General features: G+C 49.1%; 1 protein-coding gene across 2 annotated transcripts in view; it reads left to right on the top strand.

Moving 5' to 3' along the window:
• LOC115139499 (DNA polymerase zeta catalytic subunit-like) overlaps positions 1–20077 on the top strand; it is a 54927-nt gene that overhangs the window by 17469 nt on the left and 17381 nt on the right. Inside the window, exons 2-8 of one of the 2 annotated variants that reach the window (XM_029676982.2) lie at positions 12027–12216; positions 12579–12653; positions 13510–13673; positions 15382–15514; positions 15710–15804; positions 16854–16958; positions 18962–19046. In XM_029676982.2, coding sequence (XP_029532842.2) covers positions 12027–12216; positions 12579–12653; positions 13510–13673; positions 15382–15514; positions 15710–15804; positions 16854–16958; positions 18962–19046 — 847 coding nt within the window. Of the gene's footprint in view, positions 1–12026; positions 12217–12578; positions 12654–13509; positions 13674–15381; positions 15515–15709; positions 15805–16853; positions 16959–17038; positions 17179–18961; positions 19047–20077 lie in introns of those variants that run through there. The other variant, XM_065026418.1, reaches the window with a different exon arrangement.

The raw sequence follows: 20077 nt of genomic DNA, 5'->3' as shown, positions 1-20077 counted from the left end.
CCTACAGATCCAATTTCTCTCTCTCTTCCCTAATTTCCCCCACGTCTTTTGTTCCTTTTCCCACAGCTACTCCCTCTCTTCCAGTGTCAGAGGTGACCTGTCCCTGCAGGTGTCATGTCACATTCTGCTCCTGTGTCCTGTTTAGGGGGGACCCCGGTCAGAATGTGACTAGGTCAGATATGCATGTGAGACTGCAGCTGCCCTCCCTGTGCTCTACTCTCCCTGACCCTGTCAAGTTCACCCTGAGCCACAGTCACATACCTGAAGATGCAGGGAGAGAAGTCATTGCCTGACGCTGTTCATTCCCTGCCGTGTGTGTGTGTGTGTGTGTCGTCAGGCTAGTCTACACACTGCTGTCAGACTGAGAGCCGCAGACATGGAGGATATCCTGCCCGCTGGTCACAGTCTGTGGCGCTCTTCTCGCGCTCTTTCACTCTCCCTTCCTCTCTCGCTTGCTCTCGCATTCGTTCTTTCTCTCGCGCTCTTCCCCTCTCCTTTGTCTTGTTCTTTCTCTCGCTCTTTCTCTTCCCGTGCTCTCCCTCTCCCCTTGCTCCCTCTTCTGTTCCTTTGTTCTCCTCTACCTACTGTTCAATCAGTTCCTGCAGATCCAATTTCTCTCTCTCTCTTCCTAATCTCCCCCCCACCTTCCCTTTTCCACAGCTACTCCCTCTCTTCCAGTGTCAGAGACAAGTGTCATGTCACATTGTGTTCCTGTGTCCTGTTTGGGGGGGGGGCTGGTCAGTGATGCGTGTGGGACTGGAGCTTCTCTCCCTGGCCTCTACCCTCCCTGACCCTGTCAAGTTCATCGGCCTCTCACCCTGACACCCCTCCTTCATCACCCTGACACCCCTCCTTCATCACCCTGACACCCCTCCTTCATCACCCTGAGCCACGGTCACATACCTGAGCTCCAACACGGTGGCAAACATTAGTGAAGATTCAGGGAGAGAGAGAAGTCGGTGCTTTCTAATCTGACTGGACAGGTCGTTTGGATGTGTGGCCTCTACCTCAGTGTTGGCATACTAGCATACTGCACTTCACAGCCCCCTCTCTCCACTCCATCTCCTCCTCTTCCCCTCCTCCAGTTGTCATCGCATCTACAGTGGGTTCTGTCCTGCTGCCCTCAGGCTGTTCTGGTCTGTCCTCCTCTGACGCTCCTCATCGTTAAGCAGAGTGCTTGGGTCTGTGGTCAGACAGATGTGGCTTTGTGTCTGGACTATGTGGGAATGAAGTCGCCCTGGTGGCAGAGTTCTTCAGCCTGCTAGTAATTCTCTTCCCCCTCTACTGTAGCTAGCGGCAGGGAAGGGGGGCAGGCTCAGAGGGCCACTGGTATTAGTGAGCCACAAATAAACATGGAGTAGGCGAGAGGACTGGACCACAATAACACACAGAGCGGCGAGGGAGCGAAGGTCAAACCACAGAAACCACATCCTGGTTCAGTCTGTTGGTCTCGGGACTGGGGTTCTGTGGACTTGCGCGTGTCACTGCGATGGTCACACACTGCAGTGCTAGTGAACCGGACTGTAGCCCCTCTCCGTCTCTCTTCCTCCTCCTCTCGCTACCGTTCTGTCATTCTATCCCGCTGATAAAGACACTCCCCGTGGAATGTTAGTCATTTGGCCTCCTCACCTCACCTCCTCAGTGTTTGTGTCTTATGGCTCACTTGCTGCCGTCGCTTCTTGAGGTGGTTGGACGTGCAGACTTTGATTGATTGAACATGTTTGTGTGAGCACAGCCAGAGCTGGCAGGACATCGATCGACAGGCTGCCGTCGCACTAATCGCACAGGTCTGGCAGATACACACACACACACACACACACACACACCCTTCTAGCCCACCTGATTAATGCGACTGGTTGAGACAGGTGTGCCGGGGTGCAGGTGATGCTCATTGAAAGGTCCTCGATTTGTCTCTCTCACCACGTCTGACATTGGGCAGCTGTGCAGCGATGACTCGCCCTGGATGAAGAAGCGTCCGTACAGGCATGTTGCTACGGCGACGGTGGTCTTAGTGGTCCAGCTGATGGACCTACTATCCTGCTTTTTCCTCAGTCATAGTATTTCCTTCCCGCTGTGGGACGTCTCTGACTGCTTGGCTGTATATTCCTGTTCCCCCAGGGTTGTTGTTGTGGTGTGTGTTTGTGTGTTTCCTCTGGAAATATGTGAATCAGTGGGGGAGAAGGTCACAGCATTTTTATGGAGAAGGAATGACAAGCTCCCTTCTGCTGACTTTTCACTCCAAAATGAAATGAGCCCAATAACATATTGTTAAAATTGTTTGCTAAAATCATTTTAAAGTATTGGACCATGCATATAGCTAGTGATTTTGAGGGGGGTGGATAGTTACATATCGGGATATCATTTTTGACGATGTATCATTTTGACAATATTGCAATATTATTTTTGCGCTAGTTGGCTGTACCTGCACCAAAACGCCAGTATTTGTCATTCATAGCTTGTTCTCCATCTTCTTTTTAAAATTGAGGCTAATTTGTTTTCAGCACTTTTGTTTCCATGACCGATCAAAATGTGATGTTCTCATGGTTCTCTCTCGTCCCTCTGCAGCAGACATGTGATGAGCAATAGGGTTGGAACATCGAATCGCAATAAAATCACAGTATCGAATCAGAATATTATATAGAATCGGGAGAATCTCAATACATATCATATCAGCAGCAAAGTATCGTGATAATATCGAATTGTGAAGTCCCAGGCAATTCCCAGCCCAACATATAGCCCATTCATATTATCAGGTATACCATAAGCAATTAGCATTATCACCTGTGGCCCAACTGATGCAGCAAAGTGGCTATAAATAAATATAATTGAAGGACCGAGTTGCCCATCTGCATTTACCCTATTGGGCTAATCATTAGCTAGATCCCGATTGTGATCTTTTTAAAATATTTTTTTTTACCCTTTTTTCTTCTCAATTGGTAGTTGCAGTCTTGTCTCATCGCTGCAACTCTCGTACGGACTCAGGAGAGGCAAAGGTCGAGAGCCGTGCGTCCTCCGAAACACAACCCAACCAAGCCACACTACTTCTTGACAAAATGCTCACTTAACGCGGAAGCCAGCCACATCAATGTGTCGGAGGAAACGTATTGGTGCTGTGGCGCCCGGCCCGCCACAAGAGTCGCTAGTGCGCGATGGGACAAGGACATCCCTGCCGGCCAAACCCTCCCCTAAACCTGACCCAATTGTGGGTCTCCCGGTCGCGGCCGGCTGCGACATAGCCCGGAACCCAGAATCTCTAGGGGCATAGCTAGCGCTACGATGCAGTGCCTTGGAACACTGCGCCACTCGGGAGCTCCCGAATGTGATCTTTTAACTAGTTAGCATCATATTGATGAATTTTATGTTCCAAAAAATTGCATGAACGTGGGGTATTCTGCCACCAAGGGTAAAACACTGTCTGTACTACTCCCAGATACCACATGTCACCATTCTCCCCTGAACACTTTCCCTGGTTGCCACTCTTGCTCAAAAAAAAACAACTAATTTCTCATCACAATTGAAGTTACGCCCTCAAAAATATATTTGAGGTATTGTGGTGTTTTTACCCCAAGTTACCCTACAATAGACACGTGTTACATTTAGCCCCACTCTCCCCTATGCACTCAGGAATAAAGTAGGATCTCCCTCTTTTTAGCAAAGGCCATTTTAAAACGTCTGTTTCTCCCGTCATTGCATTGAGCCTCGTTGTGCATGGCATTCACAACTGGAATACACCTCGAGAGGAAAAGCCTATTTCTCTCACTTAGCACACACAACAACAAGTTGTCTAGGTAAATAGATATACTATTCTACTATTGGGGTCATTTGTTTTTTTCTATTCTTTGTTTAAAGAGGAAAAGTCCATGTGGACTTCACTGTTCTCGGATCTTCAAAATATTATTTTGTGCGACGTATTTTTTTTGGCCTTAGTGGCAATGATTTTTGCCGCGGTGCCGCGCCACAGCTAAATGACTGCAGCGCAAACACTTTTATGTGCATGTGTACGTGTGTGCGTGCCCCTGCTTTGACACACCAGAGGGCATGGAGGCCAGTACTGTTAATCCGCTGTACCGGGATCATTAGTGCCATCATCACAGGGTCGATGGATGAATGAACTGGGGCCTGTTATCGCCACTCGTATCCCACACCGGAGATGGATGGTAGCGGAAGGGGGCCCCTGCTCACTGCCCAGCCACCTACATCTTCCACTAGGATGGATTCTCACAACATAGGCCTATACCCATGAGGTGTGGAGAAGAATGTGCTGTTGTGACACACTCCTCAGTCAGAGACCAAATAAAACGTGATATTGTATTCTGCTGTTTTTCCGTGGGTGGGTGGGTGGGTGGGTGTGTGTGTGTGTGTGTGTGTTTGTTTGTTTGTTCCCGCGTGAGGCTAGGTGGTTGGCCATCTGTTAAGACTCCTGCCTGGCACTGGTTGGCAGGGCCGTCTGGTCTGTTTGTTCCTCAACACGCTGAAGTGCCAGGGATGTCTTTACTGAACCCAGCAGGAGACCGCTTGTTCCCGTCTGGAGCTTCACAAAGAGTTCGAGGTGTTTCATGCCTCAGTCAGGACTGTAGATAAGGTGCTGTCTGGGAGCGATCTATGAATCCCCTTGCAGAGATTTTCATAGAGACTTTTGGGCCTTTGTCTGCCTCAGGACTGGACTGGGTACAGGACATGGGAAGGAACGACTGGGAATGCTGTAGGAAATCCCTCGCTGAGAGCCGGGAATCGACGTCCAGTGACTTGTTTGCTCCACTCTGTGCTCAGGAGTCAGGCGGTCTGCCAGGACGGGCCTTGGCTGTGGAGAGGGAAAACACAGCGCAGTCACAGGGAGGATTCTGCTGTCTGCTCCAGGTTTGGCCCTGGGACCACCACAGTCTCTCTCCCAGCATGAAGTCACCTCAGCCAGGGAGGCTTCTGGCTCCTAGCGATGACACAATGGAACCTGTGACACACTGAGAGTGTAAGGGAAGCATTTCACGGCTTCCCTTCCTATTGGAGGCCTGAGGACACAGCTGATCTGGGTGCAGTCCGTGGTGAATACGCCTGGTTAAACCAGCTGTTCAGTGTTCAACGAATGGAGAACGAGGCCTTACAGAACAGGGTGGTCAGTGAGTGAACAGCCGTTCCTGGTTTTACCACTCTGGAATCTCAGGCAGGACCGGAGAGGTTTTTGTGTCAGTCGTGTCGGACTCAGATCCGGAGGCCAACTGTGGAAAGCAAAGAACATGGAAGAGTGCAGAGCAGGAAGCTGCGGCAGTGTACTATTCTGAGTGAAAGCGGATGAGGTGCCCATAAAGAAACGCGCCTACCCTCACACCTTTGTTTATTCTCTAAAACAAAACAATTTGCATAGGCACTTTGAAGGATGTAGGATGTACCTAAATTGCAGTGTGTGTGTGATGGAGGGGGTTTGAGGAGGATGGTGTAAGGGGAGGAGGGGGTGGCAGTGGGCGGGTATCCAAACAGAGGGTAGTTAATGAGCAGCATCCTAACACACGCGTACACAGTCACACGTACAGTACAGGCTATACAGTGGTGTATGAATGGAGCACAGGGCTAGGTAGAGCTGTAAATAGATCAACATGCTCATCTCCTTGCTCAGCAGCCCCTGTCTGTGTCCTCTCCACCTCTGCTCTGCTCATCAGCAGACTCCCTCCTTGCAGCGAGGCAAGGCCAAAAATAGCAGCACCCCGCCTCGATGTCTGCCTCTCTCCTCCTCCTCCCAGAGTGTCTCTACCACACACACACACACACACAGGCACAGGCACAGTGTGATCAGAGTCTCTCCACAGCATGGCAAACACACTGTTTACTCCTCCTGCATGCCACCAAACACCACTTCATAAATTGCTGTCCTGGCAGCATTTCAATAGTCTCACCCAGGACTAGCATTACGTAGTGTCTGCTAGAAGACCTGTACACCATGCTGGCCAGTTATACTGAACAAAATATATAAACACAACATGGAAAGTGTTGGTCCCATGTTTCATGAGCTGATATGAAAGATCCCAGAAATGTTCCATACGCACCCAAAGCGTATTTCCCTCAAATTTTGTGCACAAATTTGTTTACATCCCTGTTAGTGAGCATTTCTCCTTTGCCAAGATAATCCATCCACCTGACAGGTGTGGCATATCAAGAAGCTTATTATAGCATGATAATTACACGGGTGCACCTTGTGCTGGGGACATTAAAAGGCCACTGTAAAATGTGCGTTTTTGTCACACAACACAATGCCACAGATGTCTCTAGTTTTGAGGGAGGGTGCACTTGGCATGCTGACTGAAGGAATGTCCACCTAAGCTGTTGCCAGAGAATTTAATTTCTCTACCATAAGCCACCTCCAACATCGTTTTAGAGAATTTGGCAGTACCTCCAACCGGCCTCCCAACTGCATACCACCTGTATGGAGTCGTGTGGGCTAGATGTTTGCTGATGTCAACATTGTGAACAGAGTGCCCCATGGTGGCGGTGGGGTAATGGTATGGGCAGGCATAAGTTAGACAACAAACACAATTTGAATTTTATCGATGGCAATTTGAATGCACAGAGAAACCGTGATGAGATCCAGAAGCCCATTGTCGTGCCATTCATCCCCCGCCATCACCTCATGTTTCAGCATGATAATGCACGTCCCCATGTCACAATGATCTGTACACAATTCCTGGAAGCTGAAAATATCCCAGTCCATCAATGGCCTGCATACTCACCAGACATGTCACCCATTGAGCATGTTTGGGATGCTCTGGATCGACGCATTTGACTGCGTGTTCTAGTTCCTGCCAATATCCAGCAAATGCTCACAGCCATTGAAGAGTGGGACAACATTCCACAGGTCACAATCAACAGCCTGATCATCTCTATGCAATGTGCTGCATGAGGGAAATGGTGGTCTGATCCACGCCCCTACCTTTTCTTTTTTAAGGTATCTGTGACCAATGGATGCATATCTGTAGTCCCAGTCATGTGAAATCCATCGATAAAAAAATTAAATAATAATTTAATTAATTTATTTATTTATTTTGTGTGTGTTATTATTTATTATTATTTTTTAGGGCCTAATGCATTTATTTCATTTGACTGATTTCCTGAAATTAACGGTAACCCAGTAAAATCTTTGACAATGTTGCATGCTGCGTTTTAATATTTTTGTTCAGTATAGTTTATAAAGCAGAGGCATACATTTCTACCCGCCCCCCCCCCCCCGCCCCCGCCACCAGCGGGCGACTGGAGTAAATCCCTCAGACTAGAGCGATGTGATTTAAAGTAGTCATTCGTCTCTTCTCTCTCTCCTCTTCCCTTCACTGCAGTCTCTGTTCTCTCCCTCCTCTTCGAACAAGTATTTTTCCCCTCTCTCTCGTGTCGTGGTGCAGGATCGCGTCTGTAGTGAACCCGCGGAACTGAACCGTCGCGTGAGATTCGACACGCGGACACCCTCCCTCTCCCATGGGTGGCTCCATGTGCCCGATGCAGACCGGAGACAGGCACGCCACATTGATATTCCCTCAACATAGTCCCGTTTCTATTACCCTGAAGTCTAATGTAAAGGAGCCCCCCCCCCCCGGCGTTTACTGTGATGTGTTTTAGAACGGCCGTGTGTCTGTGCGAGGAGTTATGACGCACCGCATTTAAAACTCATTAGAAGGACGGGAAGATAAATGATGGTGCAGATCTTTGCTAAGCAAGCAGAAGCTTTATTGATCGACAGTATCTTCATGCGGCACCCATTAGTTTGTTCCTGCCATCCGTCCCTTCTTCTCTCCATACCATACAGGGCTATGGGAAGATGTCTGCTCAGTCAGGCCGCTGGTGGGTTGGGCTGTGAGGTTCTCTCTCTTCTTTGTTTTGTTTGTTGTTGTTGCAGGTGCTCTGGCAGGGATAGAGGGAAACCGTGACTCTTGTGAAGCAGCATAATGGGTCGGGGGTTAGATTTGATGACGCCAGGTGCGTCTCTTCCTCAGACAAACTTGCTCGGCCTTTCCCTCTGATCGTCCTCTCTCTCTTACTCTGTTTCGCTCTTTCTTTCTCTCGCCCCCTCTTACACTTCTCTCGCTCGCTCTCTACCTCCCCCCTCCTTCCATCGCTCCCTGCACCCTCGTGCCCTGGCATTGAGACGGACGATGCAGGAGGCTCTCGCCAGATGTTGAGATACCGGTGTTGGGTTTCCGTAAACATTTCGTCTCCCCCGCTATCCTCCCTACAGTGTTAGGGGGACTCGGTACATGACCGGGCAGATATTATGTCCTCGACATGGGCTCAGGCTGTGTTAACGAGCCTCTCCTCCACGGTTCTCAGTTCTCAACTCCATTAGAACATCTTGGCCTTGTTTTCTTGTTACTGCAAAACTCAGTAGGTATTTTGTCCATAATCCACAGTCCCAATCCCTAACCAAGTTTTGTCCATGTTCTTTATTACTCTGGCCCAGAGGCAATAGAGGGGATGCCCCCCCCCCTACAGGCCCCCATCTAAGAGGGACTTGCCCTCCCCCTGCATCCCTCGCTCCCTCCCAGATTCCCCCTCACTCCGAAGCTACATTCATCTGTGGGTTGTGCCTCAGGGCCCAAATTGTACAGAGAGAAGGGTTCTATACAGCTCCACACTCTCTTGTTCTGTGTGACCCGGAGCTTCCTGCAATCAATCAGGTCCAGTCCAGCGAGAGCATGAATGGGTATTCATCAAGATGGAGGATCTGAGTGGCTAGTTGCGCACACACGTGCATGCAAACTCTCACACACATACCCCCCCCCACACGGGCTCATTTCCATATTTATTATAAGTCCTGCTGCTGCTCCATGCAGTGAGAGGGACTCCTATAGACGTCTGTCCTGTCTGTCTGTTCACAGACAGCAGCAGTGTACAGTAGCAGCTAGCAGGCAGCACTCCGACTGTAACTCTACAGTACTGACAGGCTGGAGCTGCTGCTGTAGTGCTGAGTCATTCAGACCCGCTTCCTGCTGCAGACCTGGAGGAGGAGAGGAGATGGAGAGAGAATCATCATCGCTGCCTCCGTGTTCCTTCCTGTAGATGGTTTCTATAGAGGACTCTAGTGCCCTGCTTTAGCATGGACAGCACCATTTGAGGACTTTCACCATTCTGAAGTAGTTAACTGGGTGGGAATTCCTATTTATACTTGTGAGCAAACATTCCAGAACTGCGGGTGGCAGTAATTCACAAACTTGGGCTTTATTGCTGTTCAAACAATGCACTCCTCCTGGTGGCAGTGTGAACTCTTTCAGTTTGTTTCCCAACTCGTAGAAGAAGAATAAAATGGACTACTTCAAAATTGAGACGTCCTCAATTGTGCTGACCATGCTCTAGCAGATGCCGTAATGGGACGGCTACAATGTTGCGTCCTCTATCTAACTCTATGATAGGGCCCTGTCTGCAGTAGCCCCACAGTCCCTTCTCTTGGTCTGGTCCTCCCTCCCATTAACAAATCAGGGAGCCCCGCTCCTGTCGGGGGGGTCAGGAGCTGACGGGTGGCTGGGGACTACTCTCTACTTAGACAGGAAGAGAGAGAGGGAGAGAGAGAGAGAGAGAGAACAGCCCTAGAGCCTAGACCTCAGTCAGACACAACTCCCTCTTTCATTTCCTCTCTCTCCTTAGTCTCTCTTACTCTCTTTCTTACTCACTCAGTCTCTCTAAGAGACCGAGAGAGAATCTCAGTCTCTCTTTCTCCCTTACTCGCTCTCTCCTTAGTCTCTCTTACTCTCTTTCTTACTCACTCAGTCTCTCTAAGAGACCGAGAGAGAATCTGTCTCTCTCTCTCCCTTACTCGCTCTCTCCTTAGTCTCTCTTACTCTCTTTCTTACTCACTCAGTCTCTCTAAGAGACCGAGAGAGAATCTGTCTCTCTCTCTCCCTTACTCGCTCTCTCCTTAGTCTCTCTTACTCTATTTCTTACTCACTCAGTCTCTCTAAGAGACCGAGAGAGAATCTGTCTCTGTCTCTCTCTCTCGGTCTCTTTTAGAAAGAGAGACTCTCACTTTCTATCTCAATCTTTCTCAGACTCTCTCTTTCTAAAAGAGAGACTATCTGCCTCTCTTTTTATCTCTCCCTCTCACTTTATTTTTCTCTCTCTGTGTGTCTCTCTCTCTCTCTCGCTCTCTCCTTTCCTCTATCTTTCTTATTTCCTCTCGCTCCTTACCGGCCAGCTGGGTGGAAAGAATCACTTGTTTATATTTCCCCGCTGTCTGTCAGGGGCTTGTGCTGCTTGCCGGCTTCCGTTACCTAGCAACTGCAGTAGCAGCTTCACCAATGGCGTTGGCTGTGTGTGTGTCTGTGTGTTACGACCGTGTTCACTAGCAAGGCACAGACACACACACACACACACACACACGTCCTCAACTGTACCTAGCCTACCTCACAGCTCCTTTTGTCTGCCCTCTCCGCCCCCGACTGGCTCTATGCCAGTCTACCTGTCTGTCTGTCTACTGTCTGTCTACCTGTCTGTCTGTCTGTCCTTAGAGAAGACGCACTCTGCCTAGTGCACTTTTCCTGCCTTGACTGTCTGTTTCTGTGGTGGTGAAAGGATTGGATGTCAGATTAGGCCGTTCTATGTAGACGTGAAGGGTGATCCGTCGGTCTGGTCTGCTCGCCTGGTTGATGCCCGTGTGTTGAAACTGAAAGCAATTCACACGCTGCGTTGTTTGCCACTGTCGTCTGTAAGGGGTTTCCCTGGAGGGCTGCCTTTTTTTGGTTGGTGCGGTCTCGTTTGCCCCCCCCCACCCACCTGCCTCGCGATGACATAAACCCTATCTGTTTCTCTGTATATTTTGACCACTTCCTGAGTCACCCTCTGCATGGTTGCAGAGATATGCAGGATGTCGTTTTTGCGCAGGCTGTTTTCTCTCCATGATCCACAACAACCCCTCCCCCGCCCCTCCTCAATTCCCTACAAAACGTGATATTAAGGGGCCGTGTGGCGTTCTCTGCGGGTGCGTGAGCAGATGGGGCTGACGTGTAGGAGAGGAGAGGCTCTGTAGGTGCTGGGGCGGTGAAGCTCTGTACTGCCTCCTCCTGCTGCCAGTCCTTCCGTCTCATCTGGTCTGCATGGTCTCTAGTCCCCGTCCCACAGCCACATGGTCCCTATTCAGAGTAGGATGGTAATCGCATTACGTATCTGACATTAGGCCTGGACTAGCCCAAACCTGAACAGGACAGCCAGCGAGGTCGAGATGGCTTGGCTTCCTTGTTTTTAGTTCTGTCACACACAGAATGTAAAAAAAAAACACACACTACACAAGTTCATGATGACCTCATTCCATATCAGCCCCCCCCCCCCCCCCCCCGTCAGCGTCAGTCTCCCTCCCCTCATGGAGACAGTCCCCCGTTGGTTAGTAATGACGGGCTTGACATCGTGGTGGCGTGCACTCGTGATTCAAGGCTCCTTTTACAGACCTTTTTGTTGTATTTCATCAGTCTGTCTGAGCAGGGCTGGATGGCGGCATCTCCACCCGCGGTTGGAAACTGTGTACGAGCTATTTTACTGGACCCCCCCCTCCTCTCTTTCTCCCCTCAGTAGAGAGGCCAATCTGTCTCCATTGTGTGCATGTCTAGTATTAATAGTATCTTAGTAAAATCAGTCATGTCACTGGCAGACTGCGTCACCGGCTGTAAATATGTTGTTTAAAGTCGGCACGCTTTTGCTTTTTGGTAAATGAACTATGAGTCGGACTACTACTTGAATCTTTAGTTTTATATCGCTGTATAATGCAGAGTGGCTTTGTGTTTTTGACTCTGTGCCAGTTTCATAGTTGTTCCTATGGGTTGAGGTAACCAACTTTTTGGGGGGGGAGTTTGACACAGCAGCTCTGCCACATGAACACACACCGTCTGTCTGAAGGACACGGCGGACCAACGCGAATGGACATCCTATCGCCTCTGACCACAGAACGTTGTTTGTTCACTTCCCGACGATTCTACACGCCGAATGAAGGACTAGCCTACCCTACCACTATCTCAACCAGAATTGACTCTCTCTCTTCTCGCTCTCTCTCGCTCTCTTGCTCTCTCTCTCAGGTCAGAAGACCTGTCTCCACCTCCATGGCATCTTCCCCTACCTCTATGTGCCGTACGATGGCTATGGGCAGCAGGCGGAGAGCTACCTGCGTCAGGTAGCCTTCAGCATCGACAGGGCCCTCAACGTGTCCATGGGAAACCCCTCCTCCAACACACAGCACGTCTTCAAGGTGGCACTGGTCTCCGGCATGTAAGTCTCTGCTCCCTCTCTTTTAGCTAGAGCTAGACCACTGTTCCTTAGTAGGGTCACTAAGTACACGGCGGAGGCTCTTTCTCAATTTGGTTTTCCTCCCATCTCCCACCTGTTTCCTCGCCTCCTTCATCAAACCTCATTTGAGGAGATGACCCAAGGTTCCTCCCCTAGGGCATTCTCCTCCTATGGGTTTTGAGTAGGAGGCGAGGAGAGAAGACACGAGGAATCAAGAAAAGACACATTGAGAACGGGGCAGAGTCTGAAGGCTTACATGTTCATGTTAGAAGGTGAATGGTAGGTGAAGTCTGTATTGTGTTGTTTTCCCAAGAGGTTCTTCTGACTGTGTCTCCCCCCCACAGGCCTTTTTATGGATACCATGCCATGGAGAGGAAGTTTATGAAGATCTATCTGTACAATCCTCAGATGGTCAAAAGGTGAGGAGTGTGTTCTACTTTTTTTTTGCCTCCGCTTGCATTTTGGAGCTGTAATAGCCTATATGTTAACATTCGCAATGTGTTCCTGTTGTTAGAGAGGGCTATGCTCTCTGTCTGTAGGCTAGCCTGTGTGGACATGACTATGATGCTCATTCTGTTGATATCGATCGGCCCGCTTATGTAGTACAGAGCTCTAGCAGTGTGTGTGTGTTTTAGACAGTGTGTGTGCGTTGAGACGGAGAGACAGAGCGACTGTGCGAGAGACAAAGCAAGTACGTGTCTGTTTTGTGTAAGAGAGAGAGAGTGTGTGTGTGTGTGTGCACACCGGCTGTTATTTAGCTGCTGAAGCTATCAGTCACTGTGAGTGGGAGCCGTGCTACTGCACTGATTCCGAGAGACGGGACAGAGGAGAGAGAGCGAGCGAGTGATACTGAGGGAGGAGAGCGAGCGAGCGAGAGAGAGAGTCTAACTGGCACACTGTCTGCTCCCAGCCTGACTGACTGTTATGAGCCCCTGTCTTGTTCCAGATCAATCACTGAATCAATCAACTCTCTCCGCTCTGACCTTTTAAAGGGGAACTGTCACTGTGGCCTACATTATTATTATTATGGATATTGGACCGGCCAAAAGACTGGCGGGAAGTTTCAAGTTTGAAAAGTAAAATTGCGTGTCGTCACAGTTTCTTTCCAGCGACTAGGACTCGGTGAATGCGTTTTTGAATGAAAGCATATCAACTCTGGAATGAAAGCCTCTCCGACTCAATCATTTTGGAACACACAGCCTTTTCTGGACGCGAAGAACATGCCTAGCGTACAACAACGTATCATCTAATGTAAAACTGTGTGTGTGGTTCCAGGGTGTGTGAGCTGTTACAAGGAGGCGCTGTGATGAACAAGCGCTACCAGCCCCACGAGGCCCACATCCCCTACCTGCTGCAGCTGTTCATCGACTACAACCTGTACGGCATGAACCTGATCAACCTGGGAGCCGTCAAGTTCCGCCGGAGCCAGCCGCTCAGAGGTAAGGGACGGGCAGGAATGGAGTAGGCTGCTTTAGGAACCTCGTCACAAACCTGTGATCTGGCTGAGTGGTGTTGCGGGACACTTCTCCTCTTTTTCTGTTGCCTGTTAGGTGTGGCTGAGGGGGGCGCAGTATGCCCAGTCATAACGGTCTAGAGCTATGACTTGGGGGGGGGGGGGTGTAAGAGAGGAAGAGCTGCCATGCTTTTGTCGTGGTGTATTTGTGTTCTCTACGATGGCCTTGAGATGCTTCGGGCAGCCGCTGTAGTTCTCGTTCTATCTCACACACACACACATACACACACAAACCATATCCTCCTAATGCATCCTGGTCAGTGTGTAATTTTCTAAAGAGTGGCTAGCAGATAACACCCTTGCTTTACAAAGACCTGACAGGCTCTCCGTTAAAGAAAGAAAAATGGAAAAAAGGTGGACTTCTTCAAAGATGACACCTCACCAACACACGGAAAAGCCCTTTAGAGAGGAAGAAAAGAGTGCGGGAGAAGACTGGAAGCAATGGGGTCCGTGGCAGACCAGAGGAATAACTAGCATTCTGGAACACTGCAAAAGTGATGGTACACAGAAGATCCAGAATAGAACACCCCCCCCCCCTAGATTCTGTCACCCGATCCAGGAGCCTGAAGCATATTCTTGGTACTGTTTTTCCACCTGAGTTGGATAAACACCCAGCCATCAATCTAGAGAAATGAACAGTGAGGGCTTGAATATGGATGTGTTTACCCGTGACCTGTTGAACTCAGGCTGTTGATTTGAACTTGCACTGTACATCGCTGTTTAGTATTAATATTACGTCCCACATCGCCTCTGCCAACCCGAAACGAAACCACAGACGGCTAGCCAAGCGGGGACAATCGATATCTCGTTGGAGGGCCGCGGCGGTCAGATTTCCTCCCGTCTTCCCAGGACGGGAACCTGTGACTCTCACTAGGCCCCTCGCAGTAGCAGGGCGAGAGTGGTAGAACAGGGGGACGTTTCACAGTGGGCTTGGAGGAGCAGGAAGGTTTCCCTCAGATCTGAGGGTTGAACTTGGCCTTGGCTTCACACTGCGCCCGATGGTTGGGAATAAAGCGGTAGATTGGCTACTTTCTGTTTGATCTTGACTAAGGCTTACGAAGCGCTAATCCCGGGCCGCGCTGAGCCGAGATGGGACAGGTATCTCCGCTCTGCAGTTGTCTTCATGCCTGAGCGAGTCTCCTGGGCCAGGGGAGGCAGAACCCAGCGTGACACCACCACGCATGGAAGGGTTAATGAATAGGCCAGGAACCCCCCACCCCCGCTTCAGATGAACAGGTTCTTAACAATGTTCACGCAACACTCTCCCCAGACAAAGAGAGGGCAACTTCCTGGATTTTGACGCAATCAATGGAAAATGGGTTGCAAAGAACCAAAAAGTACAAAGGGGCTGAAACTCTGATAATGTTCACCTGTTTATATTCTCCTTTGTACAACACCTAGTTGAAAGGGAGTTTGTAATCTGGGATCAAGTGAAGACGATGACAAAGGACCTGGGATTCTAGAAAGCTGTGTAGATCCAAATGAATTGGAAATACTGAGCTGGTATGCTTTTCTTTTTGCATTTTGCTCTATGTTGAAGACACAATGTCTGTAGACTGGTTTACCCCCCCCAAAAATCAATTGGCTTCCATCACATGTTTTTGTGTGTCTGTGTGCACGTGTCTCTTGAACAGAGGGATTTCCCCCAGATCGCCAGGGCTGCAGCAGGCCAGGAACCAGCCCCTTGAAGAGCCCCTGTACCTCCAGACTGAGCGACAGTACGCTGGGAGGCATGTTTGTCCGCTGGGAGGAGGATGCCATAGCCTGGTGAGCCACGCCAGCACAGACCGGCTCCAATGACATGCTGTGGGCCAATGCAGCGTTGTGTTTTTAGGTCTTGTCTGTACATTTCTGTCCGTGTAGGATTTGGTGTGTAATGTGCAATCCGTGTTGTGTGCTCACCTCTTGCTCTCTCGCTCGCCCAATCTGCATGATCTCCTTCTCTCTCTCTCTCTAATGCAGTTCCCTGGTCCTGGAGGGTGTGGAGAAACAGAGCACATGTGAGCTGGAAGTGGATGCCGTGGCTGTAGACATCCTCAACCGTCTGGAAATAGAGAGTAAGGACGGCGAGAAACTGGGAAACAACATATTTTTAGTCATATATAAAAACCGACAGTCCGACAGACGCACGAGGAGAGACTGAGGGAACGGGTCGGTTAATGAACTCCACTGCTCTGACTGTGCAACACAGTCGAGGAGCCGAAGGCTTTTCCTCGTCAAACCTTGGTTGCGTCTCAAATGGCAACCTATTCCCTATGTAGTGCACTACTTTTGACCAGAGCCCTATAGGAGCCCTGTATATAGGGTTCCATTTGGGACCCCTACCTATGTAACACAGATGAGCGATGGAGGCCTTCTCCAGATCAAACAGTCTGTCTCGCACCCCACTGCCAGGTTCCTGCTCTCCAGCACATCCGAGCGTTAGATCAGTGGCCACCCGGGCCAAAACAAACACTGTCCACTCACCCCGTCTCTCTGTAGTCTCGTCTTTCTCCGACCTTCTGTTAGGGAGGGGGAGAGAAACAGGAAGACTGGAAGAGCAGATTGAACTGGGAACATGAAGCAAAAATAGAGCATTCTGTTAAAAACATGCGTGAATATGCATCTGCCATTGGAATGTGTTCCCAGACCTTGTAGTATCTCAATCCAGTATCAACTATTTCTACAGTCTTTCTGCCATTCGTGATAAATGTTAGGAACAGAATGACACAGCAGAAACAAAGTGCTTGGTTGTGTTTTAGATTAGCTGTGCTCAGAATACGGAGTGTGGGAAACACATACACACACACACACACCATTATCTGGCAGAAAAGGGGTCACGCCAGGGCAGTCCACATATGTGCCTTCAGCAAGTAGATTTTCCATTTGCCCAAAAAACAGACATACAAACTCGCTGTTGAGAAGGAAATGGTTTGAGGAATGATTCTGATTTCGAGCTCTTGTCCAGTTTTGAGTGGTTAGTGGTGATCTGAGCTCTTTAACTTTGTGTGCGTCAATGTACTCTTTGAAACAAAGGCCCTCATTCAACCAACTGTAGATGGGAAATGCAGAGGCCCTCATTCAACCGACTGATCTATGCCGACACTGTGTGTGTGTGTGTGTGCAGATCAGATTGGCAGCAACCCTGGCCTGCAGGCCATCTGGGAGGACGAGAAGCAGAGGCGACGAGAGAAGAACCAGTCATCTCAGATGGAGACCCCACAGTCACAGGGTGAGTGAACCAGTCATCTCAGATGGAGACCCCACAGTCACAGGGTGAGTGAACCAGTCATCTCAGATGGAGACCCCACAGTCACAGGGTGAGTGAACCAGTCATCTCAGATGGAGACCCCACAGTCACAGGGTGAGTGAACCAGTCATCTCAGATGGAGACCCCACAGTCACAGGGTGAGTGAACCAGTCATCTCAGATGGAGACCCCACAGTCACAGGGTGAGGGACTGACGGCTATATACGTCCTCACAGCCCATTCCTCCATTAGCCACCACCACAGTTAAACTTCCAGCAGGTCTATCTACCTACATGCGTATCGGCCCGAATGTAAAAGTGACTGACAAAATAATGGAAACACAAACCTAATAGGGAGTTGGGCCACCACGAGCCAGAACGGCTTCAATGCACCTTGGCATAGATTCTACAAGTGTCTGTTGGAGGGATGCAACACAATTCTTAACATGAGAAATTCCAGCGTTTGGCGTTTTGTTGATGGTGGTGGAAAAATGCCTCTTCGGGCGCCTCTTCAGAATCTCTCATAAGTTTTTAAATTGGGCTGAGATCTGGTGACTGAGACGGCCATGACGTATGATATACATCGTTTTCATGCTCGTCGGACCGTTGAGTGGCCAGGATGGAAGTGCTTCACCATAGGTTGAAGGCGATCACTCAAAATGCCTGGCTTTTGCCTCTCTCTCTAAGGGGTTGAGTTGACCTAACCCAGGGTTCTTCAACAGGTAGATCGCAGCCCGCTTATGAGTAGCTATCCAATCAATTCTGAACGTACGTGCATTTTTCCATCACAAACTGTCATAAACAGCTGATGTCGACTCAAAAGCCACATTGACATTTTCCCACCCCTGGTTAGCCACTATTAGCTTAAAAAGCCAAATGTAACGCAATATCTGCTAACTAATTTACAGCAATATTGTCCGTCCTGTCTGTCTGGACCGTGCTTTTGTCTATCACGCCGTATGTAGTCAGTTAGCGTTGCTAATGACCACGTCTTTTGGGTTGAGTAAACAGGCTTTCCACCAAAACCTTCTCAATTAAATGTGAACTGCAAAGTAGGCTTGCCTAGCATGACTGTTTGTTTCATTTGGGTGGCCGTTGTTCTGCGAACTCTGCCGTGACATGTAACAGCAGAAAGGTCATTCGACGGACACATTCTTCTCTTGCTAGATGGGCAATTGAAGGGGAATTCCAGTTTTTCCAGGCTTACATTTATTTCTTCTGATGTGATTTAAGCATTTACTCAGAACATACATTTTTGTTGTTTCTCTATGAATATTTGTTATATTGAGTAGGAAACATTTTTTTTTTTTTTCAGAGAAATCCAAATATCATTTTAAGGGGCCTGTCATGCCAAATAATGTGTACTAACCATTATTGTACCAGATATATTGACAGAAAACACATCTCTTGTACACCAAAGACCCAGGGAAGGGTTACAAGTTAAAGAAGAGAACAAAAATGAGTCGCTTGGGTTATGTTTTTTAAAGTAGCTCTCATGCTAGAAAAGGTTGGCGACCCCCCCTGACCTAAACCATGCCAGGAAAATGCAGCCCCACACCATAACGGAGCCGCCAGAACATCTACTCAACTGTTTTTATTATTTTTGCTGTTACCTGTAAGCCAATGCCAGTGGAGGCTGCTGTGGGGAGGACGGCTCATAATAATGGCTGGAATGGAGCGAATGGAATGGCATCCAACGCTTGGCAACCATCTGTTTGATGTATCTGATACCATTCCAACCTATTCCCCTCCAGCCATTACCACGAGCCCATCCTCCCCAATAAAGGTGCCATCAATCTCCAGTGGTCTATGTCCCATATTATGTGCCATCTGCTTGTTGGTACATGCATGGACCAGGCAATAAATCATCTAGGCTCGTCTCTGTCACGATTCATGCGTATCTGAGTCTGACTGCTGTCCCGTGTGCATCACACATACATCAAAGTGTAATAATTGAACCTCTGCCTGCCGTTTGGTGCTCCTCCAGATCGTGGGTTTGTCGCCTCGACGGAGAGCGAGAGGGCCTTCATGCAGAGATTCAAGGAGATCCTGAAGGAAAATGAGTTTGATGTGTAAGTAACAACTTTCCCCCCCTCAAGCTTGCTGTCTTTAAGAGGGGAAATGGCTCACCACAAGAGTTTCCCATGGTCCTTAGGGTAACTTGACTGTTAGTCATCGTCGGACAAACAGTTGCTCAACATTGCGTAAGTGGATAGCTGTGCTCTGTTTGGTTTGGGAAGTTGAGGGGGCGGCAGGGGTGGTCTTTGAGAGTAAACATCTGCTGCTTTCAAGACAAGATGTCTACCGCCAGAGAACACATAAGTTGCGTTTTAGAGAGAATCTACATCTGGTCTGTCTTTCATTCTTTATGTTAAAGCGGCTACTTATTTCCCCCATGCCTTTTTGGTTAGTGTATTACTGTCTTTGTCTATATGAGATGGTGACTGCATGCCTCTTCCTGGTTCATCTCAACACTGTCAGTGGCTGGGCCAGAGAGGATGGGGAGGAGGGAGGGGGTTAGTCCAGGGTTGATGGGGTCATTGCTGTCTAATATCCCAGGGCTCTCCCTGTTCCCCCTCCTTGCCGAGCAGAAAGAATTTCCTGTTATAAATAAAAGTACAGTTGGCCCGGTGTGTGCTGTTACATCAGGTCCAGATGGCTCCTGCTCACAAAGCTAAGTTGATAGCAATGGGAGGAAAGCGGGAGGAAAGTGAAACGGCTCTATCAAAGGCCAGGCCAGTATGGGAGCAGTTTGGGCTCTGGCACAGGGACCCGTTTCCTCTCACGTGATGGAGCTGTGGCTTGGCAGCACTGTGACACACACACATTCCCAGATCACAACTCTCACTGGTTGGCTGGCGTTCTCTCGCATGTAAACACATTGTCTTTGATTTGAGTCTCTCTCTCTCTCTCTGTCTGTCTCTGTCTGCCTATTGCACATCTAAAGGTGTCCACTACTCTCTTATGTGCTTTTTTAAAGCTATTATTTAGTTGCTCTCTCTTTCTCTCTCTCTCTTACTCTCTCTCTCTTACTCGCTCTCTTTCTCTCTCTCTCTTACTCTCTCTTTCTTACTCTCTCTCTCTTACTCTCTCTTTCTCGCTC

The sequence above is a fragment of the Oncorhynchus nerka genome, linkage group LG13 (genome assembly GCF_034236695.1).
Source record: "Oncorhynchus nerka isolate Pitt River linkage group LG13, Oner_Uvic_2.0, whole genome shotgun sequence".
Taxonomy (NCBI): domain Eukaryota; kingdom Metazoa; phylum Chordata; class Actinopteri; order Salmoniformes; family Salmonidae; genus Oncorhynchus; species Oncorhynchus nerka.
Note: the sequence above shows the minus strand (reverse complement) of the source record. Positions and strands in the feature narration are given on the sequence as shown.